At 47.5% G+C, this 25381-nt stretch overlaps 9 protein-coding genes across 9 annotated transcripts; 3 read left to right on the plus strand and 6 right to left on the minus strand.

Moving 5' to 3' along the window:
* Positions 1 to 3864: 3864 nt before the first annotated feature.
* Positions 3865 to 6634, minus strand: I206_105746 (uncharacterized protein; the record flags this gene model as incomplete). Its single annotated transcript, XM_070203181.1, has 15 exons — positions 3865 to 3950; positions 4001 to 4132; positions 4183 to 4372; positions 4422 to 4536; positions 4637 to 4754; positions 4804 to 4901; positions 4952 to 5100; positions 5210 to 5306; positions 5366 to 5371; positions 5432 to 5447; positions 5512 to 6113; positions 6160 to 6202; positions 6267 to 6355; positions 6422 to 6437; positions 6571 to 6634. 15 exons carry the CDS (start codon positions 6632 to 6634, stop codon positions 3865 to 3867), a joined length of 1821 nt encoding a protein of 606 aa, XP_070059282.1.
* A 1219-nt stretch (positions 6635 to 7853) lies between these two features.
* Positions 7854 to 10034, plus strand: I206_105747 (uncharacterized protein; the record flags this gene model as incomplete). Its single annotated transcript, XM_070203182.1, has 13 exons — positions 7854 to 7918; positions 7974 to 8017; positions 8083 to 8234; positions 8291 to 8324; positions 8384 to 8546; positions 8627 to 8720; positions 8773 to 9094; positions 9167 to 9211; positions 9254 to 9321; positions 9383 to 9477; positions 9531 to 9634; positions 9682 to 9728; positions 9783 to 10034. The coding sequence occupies 13 exons, from the start codon at positions 7854 to 7856 to the stop codon at positions 10032 to 10034; spliced, it is 1485 nt and encodes a 494-aa protein (XP_070059283.1).
* A 45-nt stretch (positions 10035 to 10079) lies between these two features.
* I206_105748 (uncharacterized protein) lies at positions 10080 to 11684 on the minus strand (the record flags this gene model as incomplete). Its single annotated transcript, XM_070203183.1, has 8 exons — positions 10080 to 10264; positions 10314 to 10535; positions 10594 to 10773; positions 10832 to 10861; positions 10914 to 10954; positions 11008 to 11197; positions 11365 to 11521; positions 11571 to 11684. 8 exons carry the CDS (start codon positions 11682 to 11684, stop codon positions 10080 to 10082), a joined length of 1119 nt encoding a protein of 372 aa, XP_070059284.1.
* Positions 11685 to 12199: 515 nt separating this feature from the next.
* On the plus strand, positions 12200 to 14355 carry I206_105749 (uncharacterized protein; the record flags this gene model as incomplete). Its single annotated transcript, XM_070203184.1, has 6 exons — positions 12200 to 12389; positions 12469 to 12760; positions 12815 to 12869; positions 12919 to 13061; positions 13204 to 13502; positions 13565 to 14355. The coding sequence occupies 6 exons, from the start codon at positions 12200 to 12202 to the stop codon at positions 14353 to 14355; spliced, it is 1770 nt and encodes a 589-aa protein (XP_070059285.1).
* A 127-nt stretch (positions 14356 to 14482) lies between these two features.
* I206_105750 (uncharacterized protein) lies at positions 14483 to 16889 on the minus strand (the record flags this gene model as incomplete). Its single annotated transcript, XM_070203185.1, has 7 exons — positions 14483 to 14811; positions 14879 to 15134; positions 15195 to 15402; positions 15465 to 16366; positions 16430 to 16526; positions 16580 to 16707; positions 16767 to 16889. 7 exons carry the CDS (start codon positions 16887 to 16889, stop codon positions 14483 to 14485), a joined length of 2043 nt encoding a protein of 680 aa, XP_070059286.1.
* Positions 16890 to 17330: 441 nt separating this feature from the next.
* On the minus strand, positions 17331 to 19301 carry I206_105751 (uncharacterized protein; the record flags this gene model as incomplete). Its single annotated transcript, XM_019156301.1, has 4 exons — positions 17331 to 18262; positions 18317 to 18656; positions 18709 to 18979; positions 19030 to 19301. The coding sequence occupies 4 exons, from the start codon at positions 19299 to 19301 to the stop codon at positions 17331 to 17333; spliced, it is 1815 nt and encodes a 604-aa protein (XP_019010103.1).
* An 862-nt stretch (positions 19302 to 20163) lies between these two features.
* I206_105752 (uncharacterized protein) lies at positions 20164 to 22171 on the minus strand (the record flags this gene model as incomplete). Its single annotated transcript, XM_070203186.1, has 12 exons — positions 20164 to 20200; positions 20257 to 20442; positions 20492 to 20602; positions 20654 to 20723; positions 20772 to 20844; positions 20893 to 20976; positions 21032 to 21478; positions 21529 to 21586; positions 21643 to 21703; positions 21755 to 21827; positions 21892 to 21949; positions 22002 to 22171. 12 exons carry the CDS (start codon positions 22169 to 22171, stop codon positions 20164 to 20166), a joined length of 1428 nt encoding a protein of 475 aa, XP_070059287.1.
* Positions 22172 to 22886: 715 nt separating this feature from the next.
* I206_105753 (uncharacterized protein) lies at positions 22887 to 23566 on the minus strand (the record flags this gene model as incomplete). Its single annotated transcript, XM_019156303.1, has 3 exons — positions 22887 to 23042; positions 23098 to 23318; positions 23386 to 23566. 3 exons carry the CDS (start codon positions 23564 to 23566, stop codon positions 22887 to 22889), a joined length of 558 nt encoding a protein of 185 aa, XP_019010105.1.
* A 759-nt stretch (positions 23567 to 24325) lies between these two features.
* I206_105754 (uncharacterized protein) lies at positions 24326 to 25233 on the plus strand (the record flags this gene model as incomplete). The annotated part of the gene is made up of 3 exons (XM_019156304.1): positions 24326 to 24638; positions 24716 to 24985; positions 25064 to 25233. The coding sequence occupies 3 exons, from the start codon at positions 24326 to 24328 to the stop codon at positions 25231 to 25233; spliced, it is 753 nt and encodes a 250-aa protein (XP_019010106.1).
* Positions 25234 to 25381: the final 148 nt, after the last annotated feature.

A 25381-nucleotide genomic window follows, 5' to 3' on the forward strand; every position in this document is an offset into this window, starting at 1 on the left:
CCCCCAACCCCCAACCCCCCCAACCCCCCCCAACCCCCCAACCCCCCCTAACCCCCTAACCCCTAACCCCCTAACCCCCCTAACCCCCCTAACCCTACCCCCCCCTAACCCCCCCTAACCCCTAACCCCTAACCCCCCTAACCCCCAACCCCTAACCCCCCTAACCCCAACCCCTAACCCCTAACCCCTAACCCCTAACCCCTAACCCCCCTAACCCCTAACCCCTAACCCCTAACCCCCTAACCCCCTAACCCCCTAACCCCTAACCCCCCTAACCCCTAACCCCTAACCCCCCTAACCCCCCCTAACCCCCCTAACCCCTAACCCCTAACCCCTAACCCCTAACCCCTAACCCCCTAACCCCCCTAACCCCTAACCCCTAACCCCCCTAACCCCCCTAACCCCCCTAACCCCTAACCCCTAACCCCCTAACCCCTAACCCCTAACCCCTAACCCCTAACCCCCCTAACCCCTAACCCCTAACCCCTAACCCCTAACCCCTAACCCCTAACCCCTAACCCCTAACCCCTAACCCCTAACCCCTAACCCCTAACCCCTAACCCCTAACCCCTAACCCCCCTAACCCCTAACCCCTAACCCCTAACCCCCTAACCCCTAACCCCCCTAACCCCCCTAACCCCTAACCCCTAACCCCTAACCCCCCTAACCCCTAACCCCTAACCCCCTAACCCCCCTAACCCCTAACCCCTAACCCCTAACCCCTAACCCCTAACCCCTAACCCCTAACCCCTAACCCCTAACCCCCCTAACCCCTAACCCCTAACCCCTAACCCCTAACCCCTAACCCCCCTAACCCCTAACCCCTAACCCCTAACCCCTAACCCCTAACCCCTAACCCCTAACCCTAACCCCTAACCCCTAACCCCTAACCCCTAACCCCTAACCCCTAACCCCTAACCCCTAACCCCTAACCCCTAACCCCTAACCCCTAACCCCTAACCCCCTAACCCATGAACTGAGCGACAAAGTTTGTTACTGTAAAGCGCAAAGTATCTCAACATCACCGAATCGTTAAATCGTTACTGCCGCTGATGCTCCCCATCGTCAGTTTTAGCCTTCCATGATCTCTATGCACCTACGAACCTATCTATGCGAGCATTCCGACCCCTCACACGTACATTTGCAGATGTATGGGAAGACTACAAACGTAGCGGCGACTTAAACGATAACCTTCTCCATGAGCTTCTCAAATTGATTAACCACGCCTTCGCTGCATTCCTCATTCTCTGGTCTAATCGAATATGTCCACGGAACTCTCATATGCTTCATGCGACGCGCTCCTATTGATGCATGCTTGAGGAAAGCCGATTGAAAATTGCTACTAAGCGATTTGTATTTACGTTTGACCCAGGCGCTCGATTACACGACACGTTATTCGGATCTCGCTGTCTTTCTTAGCTTCCCAAACGACGGCTCTTGCATCGCTTCTTAACATTTTGACGACAGCAGGTAGCTAAGTGGACAGTTTACAGCATCTTTCGTTGAGAATTGTTAGACGAAGACAAGAAACGGCGTATTCTACGGACATACAGGGCTTTTAGGTCTCGGTTGAAGGAATCCTCATTCCAACGACGAAGTATGGAAACCTCGGACTCCCCACGGACATATACATCTGTCTACTTCATAACAAATCTCGGTATTACCCCATCTGAAAATCACGCCCCTCTCCATGAGTCAAAACGAGGTGTAACACGGTAAAATCATAAGAGATGTGATTCCACGCTGCTCTGAACCGCTCCTACATTGGCGAAACCATTTTTTCTGGTCTTTCTACCTCGTTATCAGCTGTATATGTAGCTAAGCCTATTAGTTTCATACTTGTAGAGTAATCTCCTGGGTCATTTATACCCTCTGACACCTACAGAACGATGTTTTCAGCTGCGTGACTTGTAAACGACGCTCACTCGAGAAATACACCAACTGCTTCACATGTACTGCGGTGAACGCTCTGTGACGCTGTTTCCACCCATGTAGGTATCCTTACATACCACATGATACCGATATCATAGCAGAGTAGATCTCTAATGACCTATCTGGATCATCAGGATACGAAGAAACAACGCATGCGTGATGACGCAAACGACAGACGCCGTTTCAACCTCCCGCTCAAGACGAACACCGCAGCAGCGTGAGTCAAGTACACAATGTTTCCATGGCAAGGTCATCGGTTCTGGTTGTTCTTCCAGCACTAGTGGGATGAATCTAATCCTCTGAGCACGAGATCGAAGCCGGATCAAGGGTATACGACTTGCATAACGATAAAACCATATGCGGTACCGCTAGGCAAGGTCTCCAGCCAAGGTAATTGTGGACCATATTCTCGAAACTTGGTTGCTGTTCTGCACGGGTTAGCAATCGTTTTCCTTCTGATCCTTGTCAATCTCTGTCTCAATTGAGATCTACGAGCCTGCACATGCCAGATATAACGTATGTTCAGCGAGGAACCGACTTGAACACCACACGACAGACTTGTAGCGCTACAGTGAGACGGAAGGTTAAAGGGAAGCGAGCGCCTTACCAAGATCTCTCAGCATCCTTCTGAGCTGAACAAGCCGCCTGAATAGATCCAGCGACACCAACACACCCCAGATTTGACTCGAAAACAAGCCGTGATGTTGCAGAACAGCCTGTTTACTTCACTGACGATTTCTCACCCAAGTCAGTAAAGCGAATCTCACCGTAAGAAGTTGCTGCGAAGACACCGATATGAGCCTCTAATGCATCGATATAGTCCGTTTCTTCCCCTCAACTTGCCTCAGATACATCGATAGACTCACCATATGAGAAATAACAGGTCAAAACGATGCGCAGCGAGCAGCATAACGTCACGACGTTTCATACTACCTGAACTCATTATCACGGTGAGTGACACCGAGTCTCTTGAGAGGACCTAAGGTTTTTAACCAGAAGAAAGGTATTTTGTAACGTCCGAGCTGTATTACCTGTCTCATTATGGTCTCTAGAGGCCGAATCGCTAGTCGCTATAGCAGAAAACGGTGTCAACGGCTGACAATCTTATCGCGAAGATAACAGGTCAGAGCGAAAATCGAAGATCACGAAATCAAACTCGGAAGCTAGGGCAAAACACCTTCGAGCGATTATATCAATTGGACAACGCATCGCAGCGAACTGCCATTAGCACCTTTTGCATATCAGTTCATCACATGCACCTTCTCATTTAGTCGTATGCTTGCCTTGATCAGGAAATCAGCAGGATATTCTTGAATATACATTCTAGCGGGTGTAGCATTCATAGTAAATCTGATACCGCCAGTAGGTAAATAACTTAGACGTATTCATATTGACTTTCATGTTCTACTCATCACATCAACAACAATCAACTTTTATCCTACATCATAGATAAAGTCTTGTGAAGTTGAGGTCATTCGGACGAACGAGGATGATAGGGACTTGAGGTGACCGGAAGGGATTGATACGTCCAAAGGATCACATTGACGGTCTCGAAATAACCTTTGTAGAAGCTTTTTCCTACTACCGGCTATCTCGTTCCATGTCAGCTTGTCCTGCTATCTGTCCTCCCATGCCACAACTCCCTCTTATATCTAGTGCTTCTCGTTCGCATCCCCTCGGATATGGTGGTTGAAGAACGGATCACCATCTGAACAATTAGATTGATCTCCGTGCAAAGTTACAGAAAGAAAACCAACGTAGCAACGCTCTTCATACGAGATCAATCGTGTAAGAGGACCCCCATTGAGGATGGTTTTCCGAATTCTAAATATTTTGATAACATGCATTCGTGCCATAACAGGACCCTGTACGAACAGACCAGCTCATAGCAGGACACTAATTATCCTCTTTTTCAGGAGCCTCAAACAACAGTCACTGTCCGTCTGTGGAAGCTGTTGATGGTTCAGCCACCAACGAATACATGCGTTCTATAGTGGCCATCAGACGAAGGAAGTCGCCTGAATGAGCGGCATCAGCGAGGCCTTTCCATGATCCCTCTTACACTCACATAGCAACTCCATACTCCGATCGTCCTGTGCTGATGCGCTGTTCGGCTCTGACCCTGGAGGAGCTGAAAGACTTGTGAGCAGGGATGCCGAGACCGAACGGATCTTGCTGATGCCGGGGAACGAGTTGATAGCTGTAAACGTCGCGTGAGCCCTTTTCCGACGACCTGCTTAGTTTACGTACCGTGAATTTCTAATGGTATTCCATGTAATATCTGAAGCAGATCTTCCAAGACCTTTCGCTTGTTGTGTTCCTCTGATCGTGGCTGAGATTGTGGTAAAACAGGCCGTATGGGAACATGCCTCAGCTGCTCGTGATAGAGGATCTGGGATAGATCTTCCCGATACTGCAAGGTCAAGAACCGGAATAATTGCTGGAGATGTGTCAGCCAGCGAAAAAGAACATTTGAACTTGGTGCTCACCTGCGTCACCCGGACATGCGCACTATGCACCAAAAATGGGGTACTGTCGGCATGACTTGTCGTGATCAAGTCACGGAGCATATCCGGTACAGCATCGGCGAAACCACCTTCCAAACTATACGTAGTCAGGGATGCACATTCAGCTTTCGACTCACTGAGTTGCCAGTAAACCCATATCAGTCCACCCCAAGCGCATCTCCGGCTGACAATCTAACAGAAGGCTTTCTATCCCTTGCAGAATATCGTCGAGTTCGTTGATACGTCCTCTCAACGCATAGCCACTCGGCGGTCTCGAACGATCATGCATCCGCTTCGACAGCATATTGCCGCCCACTACAGTAGAGTCAGTCGCATCATTCGAACATCTGGGAAATCGACTCACTGCTGAACAAGCGACAAGACTCGGTGAACCCCCTCATGATTGAAGCATGTCCTATCGGGGGTTCGTGGAAGGCGGAACGTGTGATGAATTGGTCATCACTGTTGCAAGTCAGCTCGAGGTGTCCAGGCGGCATCTCTGGTCCACTCACAGGTCTTTGGGAAATGCGACATTGATCTCGTCCTCGTTAAATAGCAAGTTGCCATTCTCCGAGCAAGCAGCCGACCTGTCACTGCAGTATATGGCCCAAAAGAGCCGACGGTAAGATTCGGCGGTGATGGGGTCCATGGAAGCGTAGGTCTAGTGGGGTGTCAGCGATGTGAGCGTCACGGGAGTAGACACGTGATGACGGGAATGGGGTGGTGTATCGGCAATCATGAACCATGACGGCTAGTCATGTATGACTCACGCTTTCCTCGTTGAGGCCAAGCTGCAAGCAGTGTACAACATTGCTGCCGTGCAACGCCCTTGATTGCATATGTCGACCCAGATTGTTGTGCACCGTTCTAATTAAATTTCAAGTTCAGGCGAGGTTCCAAGACGAGCGCTCAGTTCAGTGGCTTACCCGATGCTATTAGATAACAGTCACTCGTCAGTGTGGTACAGAGGAGATGTGGGTTGAATCACTCACCAGTACACAGTAATCACTGTTGTATTGTTGGTGAGAGTCAGTCAGATAACGCAACACAGCCATGACAGCAACAGACTCACTTCTCTCAAGCGATATCGTGTGATGATCTTCCAATAAACACAGCTTCACCTTGTGTGACAGCTTCTCCACCAGCTCCCTGATCTCGTTCTTCGTGATCGATACCAAATGATGCGGCATCTGTACTAAAGTGAAAGCCAAGATCGAGAAAACCATTGCTATCCATTCCCCTTGACCTGCAAGCTCCTCCCTGCGACTATGTATGTCCGCCATGAAGGTCGTCTTATGAGGAACCGGCATCAAGGGGTACACACATCGATAAAAGAGGGACAGGATTTCGAGTCGAAGTGCCCGCGGTAGGACTGCGTCGAGGGACTTGTGGTTAGATGTACTCGCGGCAGGTTCGACGTTGAGCAGGGGAAATATAGAGTTGGGCGGATTGCTAATGGTTGCGCTGGGAGGGAAGGTGAGAGAAGTGGGTGGATCATGATCGTGATACGAAGAGAGGGTGGATACGGAAGCCGATGATTTGGGTTGGGTTACCGAAGCGTAAGTTGGATAGGACGGTGTCGGCGGTATAGGAGCGTAGGTCGATGACGAGGTGGGTGATGTGTCGCTTTCTGACGCTTTTGCAGCTAGTTGTGCTCGCCGTGAACGAAGGTATCTTAGGTTAAATGAGTATTTCCGTCCTTATTGATCTCTAAACTTACCCTGGTACTGGGCCCCTCCTCTTGCCCTGGTAGGTAAAGGTGCCTGCAGGTAGCTAACGTTGGTGGATTGACACTTCACGGTGAAAATTGGGGAATGTGGAACGTACAAGCTATCTTGAGATTCCTGCATTGGCTACAATGTCGTGCTGCGACGGAAGACGAGGGCGTTTCTGGTAAATGAGCGTCGCAACGACATCTGCGGATCCCTTTCATTAACAGACATCTCTTATTTTTTGGTTACACTCGAATTGTCAACACTCACTTTCTGGCCTTACAAGCTGCATTCAGTTCAGTAAGCATCTTTTCCATATCAACGAACGTTCCACCCACCATCACACGCAGCTACAGCCAATGTTAGTGACCATTCTCAATAACCGGCATCCAGGACGAGCTAAAAAGTGTTCGACTCACGCCCATCTCTCCTAGATGCGATATCTTTCGACTTGTCCACCAGGCGACCGTTCTCGTGTACCATGACAGCTTGTAGGAGTGGTATGACACGCAGAAATATACCAATCTAAAGTCCTCTTCAAGGTCGCATATGTTTGTCTGTATCCTGTTCTGGAGGGATAGAAATCAATTGGGTGATCATGTGAGGGGTTCGAAAAGAATTACGAGATGGAATTTGCCGGCGTAAACAACGGATAAAGTTACCGGTTTATCAAGTTCGGATGCATTTCATCAATTTGCTCCAACACTCATTCAGCTACGGATTTCGTACCGCTGTACCGCACGATCAGAATGCTGTATCATATATTAAGCATGGGCGAGGCTCAACTGCTTGAGTGTTACCAGATTCACCTGTTGTCGGTGGTCGAGGTGGATTTGACAACCTCTGCTTCAGGCAGGACGGCATACGATCTCAGGCAGCGGACTTGATCATCCATCTTGGTGCACAACACAAAGCATTGCATTACCACCACGTCCAAGACTATGATAGGTTTGAAATTGATCCCAATCAGGCTGTGCCCCTATAATCTCAATATCCAGCCGTCTGCCAGTCGTCCATTCTTTCAATTTATGCCTCCCCACACCACCACCGCATTTCCATCAACAGAGTCGCTTCCAAATCATCCTCTTGCTTCCATGTCCTCTTGGACCTCGAGCTGCGTCCAAAGCTGAGTTGCTGGATTAAATGACCACATATCATCTCAGAGTAGAGTTTGCGGTACTGTGGAAGTTGCGGCTCACCCTCCGTATATATATGCTACACCACCTATGACAGAAATTGAATGCGATGATCGCGGTAGTGATGCCGAAATCTTTCTAAGGGTGATTTCGCGATTCCTCATTCTGCCAGTGATCACCTGCTTATTGGGACGAAGAGGACAGGGACTGATAAAGGCTATCACATTGTGGACTAGTCAGAGTCTGGTGTGTCTACCCATCGCGTTGCACGGATACAAGATGAAACAAGAGAGTATCCAGAGGTCGTATAATCGTCTGATCGGTATTCATTCGGCGTAATCCGAGTGGAGTGGGAATTCCACACATATATTTGTTGTCATCGTTTCTCCTGCACTTCACTTGGCTTCTCCATGTCGCTCTACGCCCTCTTCGGCCGAATACATAGCTTGTTTTCTATCTTACCATATCAGTTCGTCGTTCTGGTGATACCCCAGCCCAAATCAAGTCAAGAACACACCACGTCAGCATGCACCTTATCGCCTGACGGAGATAGCCATCTGCCAGTCATGTCATCTTCATCACCCATCGACCGCGTCGCTCTGGCTTGTCTATTACTCCAGCATACATCAAGGTGGGTACATGTGGTGAGAGCTCACGGACATTCAGACTGATGCACTGAGCTATAGCACGTTCGGTTCTGGGGCGTATGAATTCGCTTCATTTCTGTTTTGTGAGTCAATTTTCCTCTCTCTCGCATCGTTGTTCCATACAGCAAATCTGATAGGTAAATCTCAGTAATTCAAATCTTCCCCGATACTCTTATTCCTGCTTCTCTAGCTGGTCTTTGCTCCACAGGATGCGGTCTCATTCTCTCGGCTTACATCGGCTCTTTGGTTGATCGACTACCTCGGCTGCCTTTTGTCAGAATGACAATAGGTATTCAGAAGGTGAGACAAAGCAGTACCATATGCGAGCAAGTGCTTACACTTCATGGCTGGATCAGATCCTGCAAGCTTTCAGCTACTCCTTGTTTCTACGTGAGGTCAACATACAAACCTCTCTCTGTCTCGTGTGATTAATCTGTCCTCGCTTTCAGTCTTGCTCGTTCCCCTTCGTCATTTCGCTGCCAACGCATTTCACGGCAAAGCCGCCATCGGTGAAGTCGCTATCACGTGGTTCATCCTCCTTCTCGTCATTGCCTGCTCTGCTACTCTCGGTCTGAGCGCAACTGGCATGATTGTAGCTATTGAAAGGGACTGGTGAGTGCGACATTGGTTTCATCACTCCATCTTTTCGCCCGTGATGCACCAGCCTGACCTTGCTTTATTTCGTTCCGCAGGATCACCGAGATAGCTCACGGAGATCCGACTGTTCTGACTCGGCTGAATACGTATATGAGGAGGATAGATCTGTTGAGTAGATTGGTAGCTCCGGTGAGTTGACGCATATGCTCATTCTATATGATGCTCGCTCATCTGGTCATAGCTTGTGGTTTCTCTCACGACCTCCCTTGGGGGGTATCCCCTCGCAACTGGTGCCCTGCTTGGATTTGCCATCTTGAGTTATGGTGTAGAATACCTGTGGATCAAAGTGGTCTATAACCATTTTCCCGTCCTTGAACGGAATAAGAGGATCATACCAAATGGAGTCGAAGAGATTGGGTTACTTGAGAGAGGTCAGGAAGCAGAGCTCGATGCTGGACAAGGAGAGCAGCAGGAAGCTGAACAGCAACCGCAAAGTCTATCAGAACGGCTGCAGTCGGAAAAGGACGACTGGCTGGAATTTATTAGGCTACCCATCTTCTTTAGTGAGTGTCCCAGTCAGCCGTCTTCGAGATCGTCAAACCCTCCTGTGACGCTACTTGACTTACCACTCCTAGGCTCGACGTCTATGGCACTTATACACCTCACCACTCTATCATATGGTGAGTTTGACTTACCCTCACTACCATGCTAAGTCTGCATAGACGGGACATTCATATCATACATCAAAGCGGCACGAGGATGGGACGATACTATAATCGCTAGTATGAGAGTGAGTAAAGTATCTCTTGCTCGATACTCCAACCCGAAACTGACTGGTCATTATTCCACAGGGTCTCTGTCTCATGACAGGCCTGATCGGCACCGCTGTGATGCCATTACTGGAGCGTAAAGTCGGATTGGAAAGAGCAGGAGCTTGGTCTATCTGGTTAATGAATCCACCTCTGTCGTCGCGATCAATTGCTGATTGTGTCAACGCAGGTTCGAGGTAGGATGTCTTGCTCCGGTTGCACTAGCTCTCTTTTACGGCACTGGTAGATATGGAGAGCACGGCCCGGTGTGGAATTCTGTAATACTGTTCGGAGGTGAGCCGGTCCATTATGTTGCCAATCAAAAGCTTATCTCCTTTCAGGAATCGCCATATCTCGCATCGGATTATGGTCCTTTGACCTATGTCAGGTGGGTCATTTCCTTTCCCCGTCTGCTGTGTCTTTAGCTCATACGATTGTCCAGCTTAAAGAACTTCAACTCGCTCTTGATGATCATCCACGTCGCAATCAGCTGACTGCTCGTCAAATTTCGCTGCAAAATCTGTTCGACCTTTTAAAATACGTGTTGACCCTCTGGGCATCATCGCCATCTTGCTTCAAGTGGACAGCTTTGGTCAGCTGGCTGGCTATTGTCAGTGGAGCGGTGTCGTATGCTGTTTATCTCAGAAGCGTAAGGGGTCATCTACTTCACATTTGCGGTCGGAAAGTGCTGTAAACGATACATGTTGTATACTGCTAGCTGGTATGGATTTCGTACGAATTACTGCTTGGTGCCATGGACAACCTCATCCAATGAATCCCATGCTTCTAGTGGCCAGCCTTGACCTTCTCTAGGCTTTCGGAATTCGTCCACTAGGATCTCCGGCAAAGTTTGTTCCTCATTGTCAAGCCAAAGCCGAATCAAATGACGTTGATTCTTTTCTGAATCCTCAGATGATGTTCGAGCTGATAAGAGGATCAGCATTCTGATCCATACCACGCCCAATACACTCACCATGGTAAACAGTCACGTTGTTGACGTATTCCAAGTCACCCTTCTGCAAATCAAGGTCAAGACTGAATTTCTCAGCGGTAAAGTGTATAGCGTCGAGAGCGAGATGCTTTTCCTTTGGCAATGGCTCAACATCTTCGTCTGCGCCATAGAATCCAAAGTATGGTCTTCTTGAGTAAACGGAAATCACTTGGTCATTCCCGACAGGATGAATCAGGGGTCGACCTGTACATCAAGGTATCAGTCGAGACGACTCTCTTCCCCATACAATGCTGACACGTACCTGTAGGCTGGTAACGATTCTTCCAATCGCCCTTAGCTAGTTCACGCAGGATGTCTCGGCGATTTTCAGCAAAGTAGTTGTATGTCTGACCGACCGAGGCAAGCTGGGACAAGCCGCCTGTCTCGGCAACGCCGAGCGTAAAGAGTGATATAATACCTAGACTTCCGTCATTATGGAATACTAACAACGAGTTGTGCCCCTTAGCATCTGTCATATATCCGACTTCCATCCGACTCACCTTGGTTACCGTTGGTCTGACCTTTGACAACTATCATAACGAATCAGCTAGCTGTAGTCGCTTCTGTAAGCTCCTGACATACCGATAGGTGGCCTTTTGTCCGCTTCTATATTGGTGATGTCTCTGCTCAACAATCGTCAGTGCCATTTGAAATTCCTGGTCATCAGTCAACCCACCTCAAGTGGACGATATTGTTGCCGTTGTTTGCGATTCTTCTCGGCGAGACATAAGCCGAAATTCCGGCGAAGACTGAAATTTGCTTTGATCGCGTCCATTCATCAACAGGAAGACCTCTCAGAACTCTGAGTCCTAGTCCATGGTTGAGCTCGTAGGGTATCCCCTTAAGAGCTTTGTACAGTGAGGAGTCTTCGGGCACCGGGAAGGTCATCTGGTCAATCTCATTATTCGTGATGTTTAAGGACTGAAAGTGATCATATGCTTTGTTCACGAGTTCTACATCCTCTTCCGAAAATACGTAGAGCCATTTCTCCGCTGAATGGAAATCAGCAATACTCGTATGCGAATACACTCACGTTGATTGATCAACACCTTGCCATCCCATACACTCTTCGAGACGATCTGTTCCGGGAATCCTTTGGGCAGAGGATCATTACTGGGCTTGACATACTCCTCTTGGTTTGTTGTCCACCACTTCAGGTTTGGCTCATAAGGGGTGTCGAAGATTCTTCGCTATACAGAAGTCAGCATGAGTTGACATACACTTTCAGAAACAGCTTGCCTTTTTCTCCTCAGAGTCGTAAACATCATGACGCACAGCCTTTGCTGGCTGGATTTTCAAGGCCTGGAACGATGCGTGAATAGCAGGGGGTAAGGAAGCTACAGCGGCAGTCATTGTGTAGAACAGTAGGGCAAGGAATGCATGAGCGGATCGTGTATACCAACAGGGCTTCCCTATATATGAGTGAATCATGTAGATTTGTCATCAGTGAGCAATATTACCCAAAATTCTTCTGACGCAATCCGCTCACGCCATCGAGCGACATTTCATTTCAACAAGACGAGCATTCCCGCTCGGTCTTGTCCGAGTAGTATATCTATGACATCTCACGTGCGAAACATGCCATTGCGAAAATCTCTTTAGTCGCTTAATTGCGTCAGGAACTTCCCCCCGACTTCCCCAGTTCAGGTCCGTCGGCATGACCCGGCTTGTCGTCACCTGATTTACGATGTTGTCAATTACACTCGGACCGACACCCGCAACATTCAATGTCCAACCCCGTGTATCCTGATTCATCTCGCATAATTTCACAGGTCATCATGACTGGCAGCAGGATTTCTAGAACTTGAGTGCAAGTGAACATAATCCATCTATAAGCAAGTCTCGTACAACAACGAGGATTCTTCGACATGTCACAACCTTGCGAAGGATGCAATTGTGGAAGAGCGGAACAAGCTCAAGTGCCTACCGCCGGTATTGGACCTCGACAATTACGGTCTTTTACCTCTCCAGCGGACAGCAACCCAAACTCTACGGAAGGAATAGAACCTGCGATACCGCTTAGATCCAAAAAATGGTTCAATGATCCGTCGGATCTAGGTGAGTTTCTTTGATGCTGGACTTGGCTGAACAGACTCAGGTATGTCCGCTTTGTATACCGAAAGGTATTTGAATCAAGGCCTTACTGTGCCCGAATTGCAACCCAAGAATCGACCAATCATCGGTATCGCACAAACAGGCTCTGATCTTTCACCATGCAACAAGTATCATGTGGAGCTAGCGAAAAGAGTGAGAGACGGTATCATTGCAGCTGGCGCAACACCATTGGAGTTCCCTTGTCACCCTATTCAAGAAACCGGAAAGCGACCCACTGCAAGTCTTGATCGCAATCTGTCGTATCTGTCCCTTGTAGAAGTATTGTTCGGATATCCGCTAGATGGAGTAGTGCTTCTGACGGGATGTGATAAGACGTGAGTTGTTTTATCCTTGTCCTGATGTTATCGTCGTCTGACGGCATACATTAGCACGCCAGCGTTATTAATGGCCGCAGCAACTGTAAACATACCTGCTATTGCTATGGTAAGCCGTCATCAAATCTCCGAGTAGCCTTTCGCTGACTTCGCAATAGAACGTCGGACCCATGTTGAATGGGTACAGTGGTCAGAAATTGATAGGATCAGGAGGGGTAGTATGGGAAAGTCGAGCACAACTAGCTGCAGGGGAGATAACCGAAGCAGAGTTCCTACATCATGTAGCGCTATCAGCACCTAGGTGAGTTACAATTGTGGTGATGACGCTGACAAAACAGTGCTGGTCATTGCAATACTATAGGCACCGCTTCTACTATGAATGCTATGGCCGAAGCATTGGGTATGGCGCTTCCAGGGAGTGCTTCCATCCCCGCTGTATACAGAGAAAGAGGGGCATGTGCTTATGCTACAGGACTCAGGATCGTGCAATTGGTCCGTGAAGATGTGAAACCCTCCGACATTATGACAAAAGCTGCTTTCGAGAACGCCATTGCATGTTGCGCCACTATAGGAGGATCTACCAATGCACCCATTCACCTGAATGCGATAGCGAAACATGTTGGAGTTGAATTAAATTGCGATGATTGGGAAAGAGTCGGGTATCATCTTCCTCTGATCCTGAATGTCCAGCCTGCTGGTCAATGGCTGTGTGAGGAGTACCACCGAGCGGGTGGTCTTCCTGGTGAGTGTGTCCGCCTCTGTCGATTTGCTACTCAGGATGATGCCGACCTGTTCCGCCAATAGCTGTTATCGCCGAATTACTCGAGCACGAGGCGCTACCCAATCCAGACGCCTTGACGGTATCCGGAAAGTCCATTGGTGACAACTGCCGTGGAGAACTATCCCAAGATCGCCGTGTCATAACCCCATTCGACAAACCTCTTATGGCGGAGGCCGGATTCTTGCACCTCAAAGGGTCCTTGTTCGACAGTGGTATCATGAAGACCTCGGTGATCTCACCTGCATTTCGAGAACAGTACCTTTCCAATCCAGACGATCCGATGGCATTTGAAGGTCCAGTCGCGGTATTCGACGGTCCAGAAGACTACCATCATCGAATTGATCAATCCCCAAATATTAGCCCGGGTACCATTCTGATAATGCGGGGCGCAGGACCTGTTGGCTATCCAGGAGCTGCTGAAGTGGTGAATATGATTCCCCCAGGTGAACTGATCAAGAAGGGGATCGAGTTGCCTTGTATAGGTGACGGAAGACAAAGTGGTACTAGTGGTAGTCCTTCGATCCTGAATGCTAGTCCCGAAGCTGCCACTGGGGGTATGCTGGGTTATCTAAAAGACGGGGATCGAGTTCGAATCGACTTGTTGAAAAGGACCGCCGATGTGCTCTTGAGTCCGACAGAAATTGAAGAGAGGAAGAAATCCATGGGAGATTACCAGTATCCCAAGAGTCAAACTCCCTGGCAAGAGATTTATAGGGGTTCAGTATCGGAGTTGAGTGAGGGTATGGTCATCAAGAGTGCGGTCAAGTACCAACGTCTTGCTCAAACCCAAGGCATACCGAGGCAGAATCATTAGGGGGTCGCGGGGCCGGATGCAGCAAGTCGGTCATGGACACATTAGTTTTGGAACTTTCACATCCCCTGACAGGCATGTATGCATACAATTCACAAGTAGCGACAGGTTAGAACGACTGTTTCAACGACTAGATCAACAAGAGACCGCTTTCGTACATGTCAAACATGACTTTACGCCAATGTATCTCTACCTGCTCAGTATTTGCTTGAGCTCTACGGCGCCAGACTTCTTCCATCAACTTTAATGCACTGCCCGTGTTGCCAAAGACTGCTCCTTCGTCTCCTAAACGAGCAAATCGATGACGGAATATTCGTTGCTGAGCAGGTCTTTCGGCGTGGCATCCGGCGATGACGATGGGAAAGATCATGAGTTTGTCGGTTGCACCTCGTGCATCGCATCTGTCAACAGCGGCGAGAGCGTCCGCAGTGTCTTGCACGGCAGTCGCAATGTCGGGGACTTTAAAGATGAAGGAAGCCAGTCAAATGAAAAGTCAAATGAATCGTTGTGGACTTGAGCCACTCACCGTTCGGGTGACAACCATCGACCACTGTCGCCAACAATACTCTGACACCATGATGGAAAACGTTGCTCATTGCCATACGCTGAACCGTGGAAGGGTCATTTGGTTCAAACAAGTGCTCCTCTCTCCATTTCCGCTCGCCTAACAACCTCTCGATTGAGTCTGCCCTTTCGACTAAGCCTCGATGAGACAAAGTTCCCGATCTAATTGCTTTCTCCTTCCACTCCGATAGGCCTACGGTCTCAGCTAGTGCAAGACGCTATACCAAGATGACCATCAGTCTCCACCTTGAATGCTCTGGCGAGCTCTCAGAACTCACAGTCGTATTATCGCACCCCATGACCGTTTCCCTCAATAGCTTGGACACCTTGCTTTGATTACGATATCTGTCGAGTAGGAAGACTCGATAGATGGGCAAATACTGTGACGCCCGGTTCTGAGTGACCGATACGAGAATGTCGACCCACATCAGAGGAGAGACAAGATGGCCCAGTCGCTCCATTAAAGCTGAGATGTCGATCTGTGCTCTGCAGTTCCTTCAGTACTTTAGTCCAATTTCGCCCTGATATCTCATAAGAAAGATGCTCACCTAGAACCATTTGGTCCGATTCCTCCCACCCCATTGAGCACCGCTGCTAAACACCTTCTACACAGATCTGCAGTCTCTGTCCAGCTTTTATTTTCTCCTCCATCGAACAGGTTAAAGCTGTTTGCAGAGAGGGCGGCGAGAATGGAACCGTCTGTTCCAAGTTCCGCCGCGGGTATTGATTTGAGCTCTCTGACAGTGGATTGTATGATGTTTCTAGCAAAGACGTCATCCGTATTGGGATACAAATGTGAATATTCCCACGGAATGTCTCCCTTTGGTACAGCCTGGGGGCGTTTCTTGTGAGACATGTGAAGTGCGGCGATTGCTGAGAGTGCTTGCAGAACTCTTGGATTCTGAAGGGCGACTGGAGCAACGAGGTCGGACATCGGCTGATTGTCAAAACGGTATTGCAAAGGAAGAATAACGGTGAGGTAATGATGAAAGTATCGCATATCTTGTGTACCGTCTATGGTCTCAAATGCGCTGGGATATGGGAACCACAAGGTGTTGGGCAGTTGTGGGCAAAGGGGGAAATGAAGGTCTGGTTGTAGTGCGGAAGGTTTCGAAGGGGGAACGAGACCAAGAAGTGTGAGGATATCGGGATCGATCAAAGGTGAGGATATTGCAGAATCGGGCACATAAGGTTCTAGAGGTGTTTCTATAGACGGTAAAGTCGCTGTTGAAGAGGGCAGGTGGTTATACTGAGAATGGTATCCACTGCGTATTGGTCCTCCGCTATATGAATATTGTTGAGAGAGAAACGATGCTTCTGTGACTAGCGATGCAGGATCGCAAGAGACTTTCGGGGATGGTTGAGAGGGCAGAGCGTCTGTCATTATTGGCTTATTCGGGAGGCTACTCGCTTGGTTATCGTATTCAACGCTCCCCTCTCGGCTTAACGTCTATGAAAGAACGGTGGGTACTCAGGACTCCATAGCGAACGACCTCAGTCTAGTAGGACTCACATCCAAGCCCTCCTCATCTTTTCCGGATACAGATGCTGCTCTTGCTGCCCAATGAGACCTCATCTTGGCTGATCTAGTCTCGGTAACAGTCTGTTTACTGTAGGGGCGCTTCAATACCCGATAATCCAGTATTCATAGCCGGAGACTCACATTTGGCTGGTTACATCCTTGACTCTATCCTTCTTATTCATCCAATCAGGTCTCTTCGTCTCATATCCCATACAGTCTAAACCTAATCTTTTACAAGCTCCACAATTTGGTTTGCCCTCGTCGCATTTCTGAGGGATCGCAAGGTCTATGAGTGATGACTTAGGAGTTATAGGGAAACGGTACACACCTTCTTCCTCAGCCTACAAGTCAGGCATCCAGACCGCTTCCTTTGGTTCTTGCCCGTTGGGGGAGTATCGCTGGGGCTTGAAGAGCCTGCTGGCGCGAATGAAGAGGTGGATGCAGAAGGCATCGGCTGCGCAAGCGGTTGGAGACGAACTGGAGAATTAAATGGTTGGTATGCCGATGTTTCATCGAACTGCGTTTTTCATACGTTCTATTTACATCAATGAGGTATCCACTCGTGAACGTGAGGCCGGCCGGCGATGAGGCGAGCAGAGAGATTGTTTATCTGATAAGGATTTGTATACAAGATTTGACGGAATTGGAAGTCGTAATGAAAAAGGTAAAAGACGCAGAAATACAGGGCAAAATTGATTCGTACCTTACCTGCAATCTCTCACCGCACGCTATTTTACCAAGTCTTCTTATCTCATAGTAACCCGCTGCGCATGACATTGACAAAGAGACGACATATGCCGTCGCTCCGGCCTTTGCAAATTGAAAGATTGCATAGATATGTAAATATGATAATTATATATGTAAGGGTATGTATCGAAAAAAAGAATTGCGGTTAAAATACCACTCCCTTGACTTGCTCGATCTCCGAGACTTTAATGTTTTTGATAGCTATGACACAGAAAAGAGCCAAAGCCATGATGGAGGTACCAGCGATCAACATCCGTCTTTGAGCTTCAGCGTAAGCCTCATTGATGGCAGTTCTGGTAGGGTCACCCATAGGAAAACTTAATTGAAGATCGAGACTTTCGTAGATATCTTCCCATTGATCCAAAGTTTCTGCCGGAAGGAACTGTTGAAGAGCAGATGGAAGAGTGTTGGTCCAGATAGCGCCAGAGATCGAGTTGCCGATGGCACCGGCAAAGTATCCGAACATTCCCAACAAGGCCAACATACCAGCAGCATCGTTGTGACTACCCGCTGCAAGGACAGCAATCTGTTCTACCAATGTGAATGAAGATCCAGCCCAGGCGATGAGAATTTGGGTAAACACAATCAGACCCAGAGGTTGACCGGGTTTTCTGCAGTATATCATCAATCCTTCACCTAAGATGTAAACAGGTACACCAATGTAAAGAAGCCACTTGAAATATCCAGTTCTTCTAACCAAGTATCCAACGGGGAACAGCCAAACTCCCGCAACGACGTCATATATCGATGAGATGTAACCTGCTCTTGCTATTGAGATGTCGAAAACAACTTGCAAGAAGCTGGTGAAGTAACTGTACCAGCAGTAATAGGCGATTTGCCAACTGACATTGAGCATGCAAGCACCAAGTACAGTCCGATTGGCTAACAAGTGGAAGGCAATGAAAGGTTTAGGGGAAATGTATCGTTCGACGAAACCGAAGGAGACCAGTAGAACAAATCCAATGACCAACATGGCGATGATATATCCTTCCCTCCAAGAGTTCTCGGCGGATTGAGCAATGGTGAATGGAAGAAGGAAGAGGGAGAGACCGGCACAAATGAGGAAAACGCCCAAGACTATGAAGTATGTTAACACGCGCTCAAGCTACACCCATGCATAAAAAGACTCACCGTCAAACTCAACAGCGTAATGCCACAAAGACTCCTTCCAGTTTCTTGTCGATTTGCTGGATACAATCTCTCCGGCGTTGATAGCTTTTCTTTTCTGCATTTGCATGAAGATGAAGAAGGGGAGGGCGACGAAAGGTAGGATGATAGCGAAACAACCATAAGCCCATCGCCAGTTGTTTTCATAGAATCGCTCTGAGATCTTCGGTCCAGCGTATGCAACGATGATCCAAGGTGAAGCCGTGAAGGCATAAGCCACACCTCGGTTCTTCAGTGTCGAGGTGTCCGCGGTGAAGACGTCGACAGCAAAAATCATACCAATGAAACCGACGGAGTAGAAGCACTATATATCTGTTTTAGCTGATGGAACTGACTTATGATAGCAGTGGACTGACCTGAGCAGCACAATAAGTGTAGATATTCTTACAAACAGCCGAGAGGATGAGACCGATAGTAGCTATGACAGTCATTCCAAGGTATCCGTAACTTCTATCCCACAAATTCAGAACCTTTGCTAAGATCATATACGCAGCGGCACTCATGATATTGGACACGATACCGATAGTGGGGATGAGAGAGTGCGATTGGAAGCCGGAAGTAATGAAAGGGGACAAATTTCCGGTAATGGAACTTTGAAAGGCGTTGACTGCGTATGTGAGCCAGAAGCTGTAAAACTGTCAGTGGGCATGATCTCAGTACTGCACGCTTGCACTTACAAAGCATAGACTGTCACCAGCGAGGACTTATTCCACGTCTTGGCAAGGGCCTCAGCGTTTCTGACACCATCTTGTAACTCTTCGGTATCCGCTAAGCTGCCCTCTTTTTGCGCACCACTAGATGATAAGTGCGGCAAGGCTTGAGCATCTGGCTCAGGTGAGGACTTGTGTTGACGATCTGACTCTGGACCTGGCAGAACCTTTTCCCCTTCGGTCTCTTCATTGTTCGTCAAAGCCGTCTGAGTGAGGTTGAGTTGTTGATCTACCTTCATGGTGAGCGATTAATCCGAAAGCTGTTTTGTTGAGTTCGCAACCTTATCGAAATTGGAAAGATTTGTCGATTACTATTTATATGGCGAGAATCCCTCCTCTCTCTTGGTACCAAAATTCTTTTCATACTGAGAAGACACGGCCGTAGAGAAGATGTGGTTACGAAAACAAGGACTGCTCCAACGCTGTCAACGCTTCGAAAGCTTGAGATTTGGGAAAGTTTGGTTCAAAGAAAAGGTTTGTCAGACCGCCCATGGCGGTTAACATGGTGTTTAAGCTGTGTACGAGCTAAAAATTTTGATATCTGATAACGCGAATATATGTCTTCCGAGCTTAACCGAAGAGTTAGTGGCGTTAATTCAGGGCTATGGAAATAAAGGGTTAAAATTTGGCCTGCCAAAAAAACATCTTATATGGTCACTTTCATTTACATCAGTACTGAGACCCAGACTTTCGAGAATGAGACCAGGAACTGGAAAAAAGGCCAAGGAAGGGGTTGGAAATAAATCTTCGCAATCGGACACAATCAAATTTTTCCGCTTTTCAGCGGTCAAGCTTGTTCAAATATAGTCAAATATGACATACCTCCAACAGTCATCGGACCCGACTGACTGCGGTGGTCTCGCTATGAATGATGTTACGACCGACAGGAGATTTTCCAACCGCTCAAGTCGCTATCTGATAAATTGAAAATCGCCCGCCTCCCGTAATAAGAAGGATTACTCCAACTTACACCCCTGGGAATGACTCATATCTGACCAACGTATCTGCAGTTTATGCCACTCTGTTCCCGATCGGAACATCCGCACATACCCCAACTGTCAAATATTTCCATGCTTAATGACAATATACACGTTACGAATTTTACGAACCTCCACTATTGTCAGCGCAGCTGAAAGGTCTACAAAGGCAACTAACGTCAGTATACGAAATTCCTCACCTGACCGCGTGACGTACTTTGACAGAATTCCGTTCTTCGAATCATTATTTATGGTGACGATAGAAGCATAAGTACCAGCGACTAAGATAAACCATCCGATGAAATGGAAGATAACGTTCATGACTATTAAGCAGTACCATTTGGTAGAACCTCGATTTGGAGCTCGCCAATTGTCCCAGACCCACATGTAAGTCTCGGTTTGGCTAGGAGGATAACGTCAGTATTGACTCGCAACGAGACAACGCAACTCACATGCAGATAAGGGTACCCAGAAGCGCTCCGATCAGACTGAGCAGATCATTGAAGACTGGAATAGCTTCGGCGATGATGAATGCAAGAATAGAAGTGACGGCGATACATGCACTGCGAAGGGTCAATATAAAGACTATTTAGCTGAAGCAGGGCTGTACTCACTACCAGACGAGATAATGAACAGGGGTGTTCTTTGACAAGTGGGTGGATTTTCTCAGGACTCGGACGAACACTACGTTTTCCATCAGCAAAGTCGGACCAAGTAAACCTCAAGACTGACCGTATTTAGCAGCGGTGTGGACCAGAATCAACCCTCCCACGGCTAAACCAGGTAGAGCTAGACCATAGCAGACCTAACCCAGCTGGTCAGTGATATCCCAGCTAAGTACGAAAGACTTTACCTTTTTGATGGTACTACCTGCTGTACCTAGGGCCGGCGAAGCGATGTATTGACCTGCGTAGTGATATACAACTGAAGCGACGATCTGACAATCGCATAATTAGCTGATCTGGTTGGGATATTCGGTTCGAAATGCTCACCAGGTAGACTGTTGTCATCAAGGTCTGTCCGACTATAACACTTTTTGTGAAATCCTTTGGTTCCCTCATTTCTCCAACGATGCTAAAGTAATTTGGCGTTCCCGCATAAGAGAAAATGATGATACAGACAGCGTTGATAGCATCGATGAAGGATGGAGAAGCCGCAATGGTTGTCTCTATAGCCCAGTCTCCTGTAGCAGGTGCCAAACTAGGCTTGTCGGCTGCTCCTAATGCGACCATAAGAGTAATCACCGAGGACATGATGCTTGCTAAGCCTATCCACCCAAGCCAGGATATGCGAGAGAGAGTCTGTATCGAGGCGAGTGATGCGATGATTACCATAGCAAGAATGGCCCAGACTACCGTACAGGTGGCATGTTCTGTGATGGTGTTGAAGGCGACAGACATGGATAGGAAGCTTGCACCTGTTACAGCGACGATTTGGAGCTACAGGAAGATCAGTCCTGAGACACAGCCCAGTTGCAGATGAAACTCACCCAGAATGCAAATCCAAGAATCTCTCGTCCCCAGACTCCAAACAGCATGTACCCAACGCTGAGAGGTCGTGAATATCAGCTGGTATATCAGGCAGCCCGGATGAAGTCTCTCACTCAGCTACCGTATACACCTCCGGGTGGTTCAGCTTAAAGATACCGACAACATAGTCGGACCCTGCAAAATCTGTCAGCTGTTTGAAATTCAGATCGCTTTTTGAGTACTCACAACCAACTATCAAAGCGACGGCAACGATGACTATAATACCCGGAACCAAGCCCAGTATGTTGAAAGCGGCAGGCTAAGTGACGAAGATACATTGAGTATATTCAAATACATGTATAACACCTAAAAACGATGCTCACCAATCCAAGGATACCCAGTCCCACCTGAGTTTTCAGTTGTAAAACGGTTGCTTTGATCCTTATCCGTATCAGCTATGTCCGGTCAGACGCAGACTTACCATGACAGAGACCTATAATTAGGACCATCTCCTTCTATGTTTCCCCATACCGCATCCACCACTGTACCATTTCCTAAGGCTGGTTTGCCTACTTCCGGATCAGATAATTTCCCCACCTCCGCACGATCTGCCAAGGAGTAAGAGTCCCTGTCTGCCGAATGGGTTGTGTGGATGTCGCTCATCTGCGGTGATCTTGTACGTATGTGCTAAAGCTAGTCGATGCGTTATACTGTCGAATTCGGTCGGATCATAAAGACGTCTTCTCTCATGATCTCACGGAGCTTAACTTTTTTTTCGTTTTCATTTCGATTCGATTGACCTCCTGCCGGTAAATCTCGCTACGAGCTGACATATTATCCGGGGCCATTCGCTGTGTGTGACACATGAAGCACATGGTCTATGAGGTTTTGGCATTTCAGAGGTCTGTCTTTGCGAGAAGAGACTGATTTTTGCAGGAATTAGACTTTTCTAACCGAGGTTTGAATTCCCTTGGCGACAATTTTTAAGCGAAAGCTCAGGTTCATGCGATCTGATCCATTCATGGTAATCGCGTGACAAAGATTTACCAGGTCTACATCTTCAGAGCCACTCGTTAGGATCTAACAATGTATTCGGATTCATGCATGCTTGCTGCATTGAATCTGGAATAATAGTATCTTTGTCTGCTGCGTTCGGTAATCGGTTTGTACCGAGTAAGGTAGTCCTTGCGCCGCCAATGCATTCCATTATCTCTATTTGTCACCGTTTACCCACATATAACAAAGTACAAAGCAAACATCACTTATGAAAGGGTCTCAGCATCGTCTTTACGGGTCCCGTATTCATCTGTCCAGACATGTGAGTCTACGTCCTACTTCGCTCCCACCACTTCTGCCATTCGTCATCGAGTCAAATCTTTCACCCGAAGATAGGTGGAAGAACGACTTTGTTGCCGTAATACACTCTGAAGCAATCCTGCTTCGCGGACGCTGTTCGAAGATTGAAATCGATTGATCCGCATAGAATAAATATGTATTGCAGATAATCGTAATCCCCTTGATCGACTGTGAGGACCTGAACTCAAACTCTCAGAGCCATTCAGATTATCTTTGATATGGTTATTGCTTACCACTCGTTGCTGTTCATATGCATCATAGTCCACTAAGCCGGAAGTTCTAGCTATCAAGGTTCCATTGCCTTTATCACCATTGTAGAAATATCCATACCATGTTGCCTCTTCGATGACTATGGCTTTGTCACCAAAAGGAACGAAGTTATTGGTAAGGATTCCTCGACTGATATACCCATTTAAGGCTGGTCCTTGTATACTTGCACCAACAAATGTATTGACTGAGCGACTGTTTATTAGCATAAACTTCACATGTAGAGTGCATTTGAGCGGTTCCTCTGAACTCACGGTTTTGAGCTAGACCACCGGTTCTGATGATAGGTGAAGCTCCTCCGAATGCATAGGTGATTGTAAACAGGTAATCAGAATTGTAATGAAAAGAGGGATAGGACTGCCCATCCGCGGAAGCTGTTTCAAAGACAGCTAACAACGATAGCGCGAAGGTGAAAAGTGTTGCTAGAGTCAACATATCTGGCGGATACGAGATATGGGAAGCTGGCAGGAGAGTGGGATTCAGAACGAACTCGTAGAATGCATTAAGCGAGATATCTTATATGTGGTTGACACAGGGCTGTGTGTAAACATACGTCGCGATGCGCAACCTGTTAACGAAATTTGAATCCCGCGTTTCGCCAAGTAAGGTACACAATGGCTTTTTCGCTTTTTTGATGACGGAAGACAGGCTATCGAAGCGTTCGCTGATATCTCGTCGAGTCGCAAACTTTTCTCGTTTCCACATCGGCATATCAGTCGTACTATTCTGCTTAGTGAGTCATATCACAGGGAAGGCCAAAACAGAAATGAGAGCTTATCTTACTTGTGGCATTCCCGCTCGATGATGTAGACATGTGTCAATAGATAACCCTAGCGGAAATGTTGTTTCCCACGATACTTCTCGTCGATTCGTCACTTTTTTGACGCGCCTTCTCTTGCTCACCGCCAGTATTACGTGGTATTAGGATGGTTATCCATGTTGAACCGATAAGTCATTGGGAGGTATTGATAGACGCGTGGGATGACCTTCGGCGAATAAGTGATCGATTAAGAGTAATCTGGTCGATCCTCCACCCCGGACCTCGGTGACTATCTTCATCGCTCATGGTCACACGTCATCAACGTAGAAAGGTATAAATAATAGTGATCAATGTGATCAAAACATGAATAATCCGTGATCTCACCAAGTGATTTCTTGAATACTGTCAGATTGCTTTACAGTACAAGACAACATATGTCATCCTCTACTGATAACCTCGTCATCCTCATCACAGGCGGGAACACCGGTATAGGATTCGCAACTACCCAAGCAATCTTGACATCGCCAAGTGAACCTTGCACAATCATCATCACTTCTCGGTCCCTTAATAGATCTGCCAAGGCTTCTGAGACACTCCAAGCGGATCGCAATTTCGCACTAGCATTCTCGAACGGTAGCAAAGTCATCCCTAAGGAACTGGACATAGATAGCGATGAGAGTATCAAGAAGCTGCATGAAGAAGTAGAGAAAGAATTTGGAAAGGTCGATGTGCTGATCAACAATGCTGGTGAGCATATGGCCACACTTTCATTCAGTTTGACAGGTCAACAAGCTGCACCACTCACAAACGATTGATTCAAACAGGTGTGAACCTCGACTTCGAAGTTGCCAAAGGCAAGTTGACCGTTCGTCAAGGATTCATCAATGCTTTCTCCACCAACGTAGTCAATACCCACTTGTTCACCGATGCATTTGCCGATTTGTTACTCCAATCGAAGACTCGTCGCTTAATATTCCTGTCAAGTGGTATTGCATCCTTGGGAGATCATTCTAATCCCCATGTCCCTGTCAATAAATCTCCGCCCGCTGGATGGCCGAAAGAACCTATTTTCGATACAAGGACTTACCGAACAAGTAAGACAGCCATGAATATGATGATTCTGGAATAGGCTAGAACCTTGCGAAATGACAATGTCAAAATACATATAATAGATCCTGGATTCTTAGCTACTGGCTTAGGTGGGTTAGATAAAGCGGTGTTATTAGAAAAGGGTGCACAAGAGCCTATTATTGGAGGAAGGTTCATCAAGAAAGTGATAGACGGTGAAAGGGATGCGGATATTGAGAAATTCATTTCGCAGGATGGTATCATCCCATGGTAGCAACAGGGACTGCTGGAGACTATTACGATAGTATAGTACGGTGCATGACGTGCATAGAAACGATCTACGAATCTATTTGAAAGAAAAAATCATAAAGGTATCGAAGGATATGGACAAAGGATTAATCAACATGATTTGTGCACAAGTG

Source organism: Kwoniella pini, chromosome 8 (genome assembly GCF_000512605.2).
Source record: "Kwoniella pini CBS 10737 chromosome 8, complete sequence".
Lineage (NCBI taxonomy): Eukaryota > Fungi > Basidiomycota > Tremellomycetes > Tremellales > Cryptococcaceae > Kwoniella > Kwoniella pini.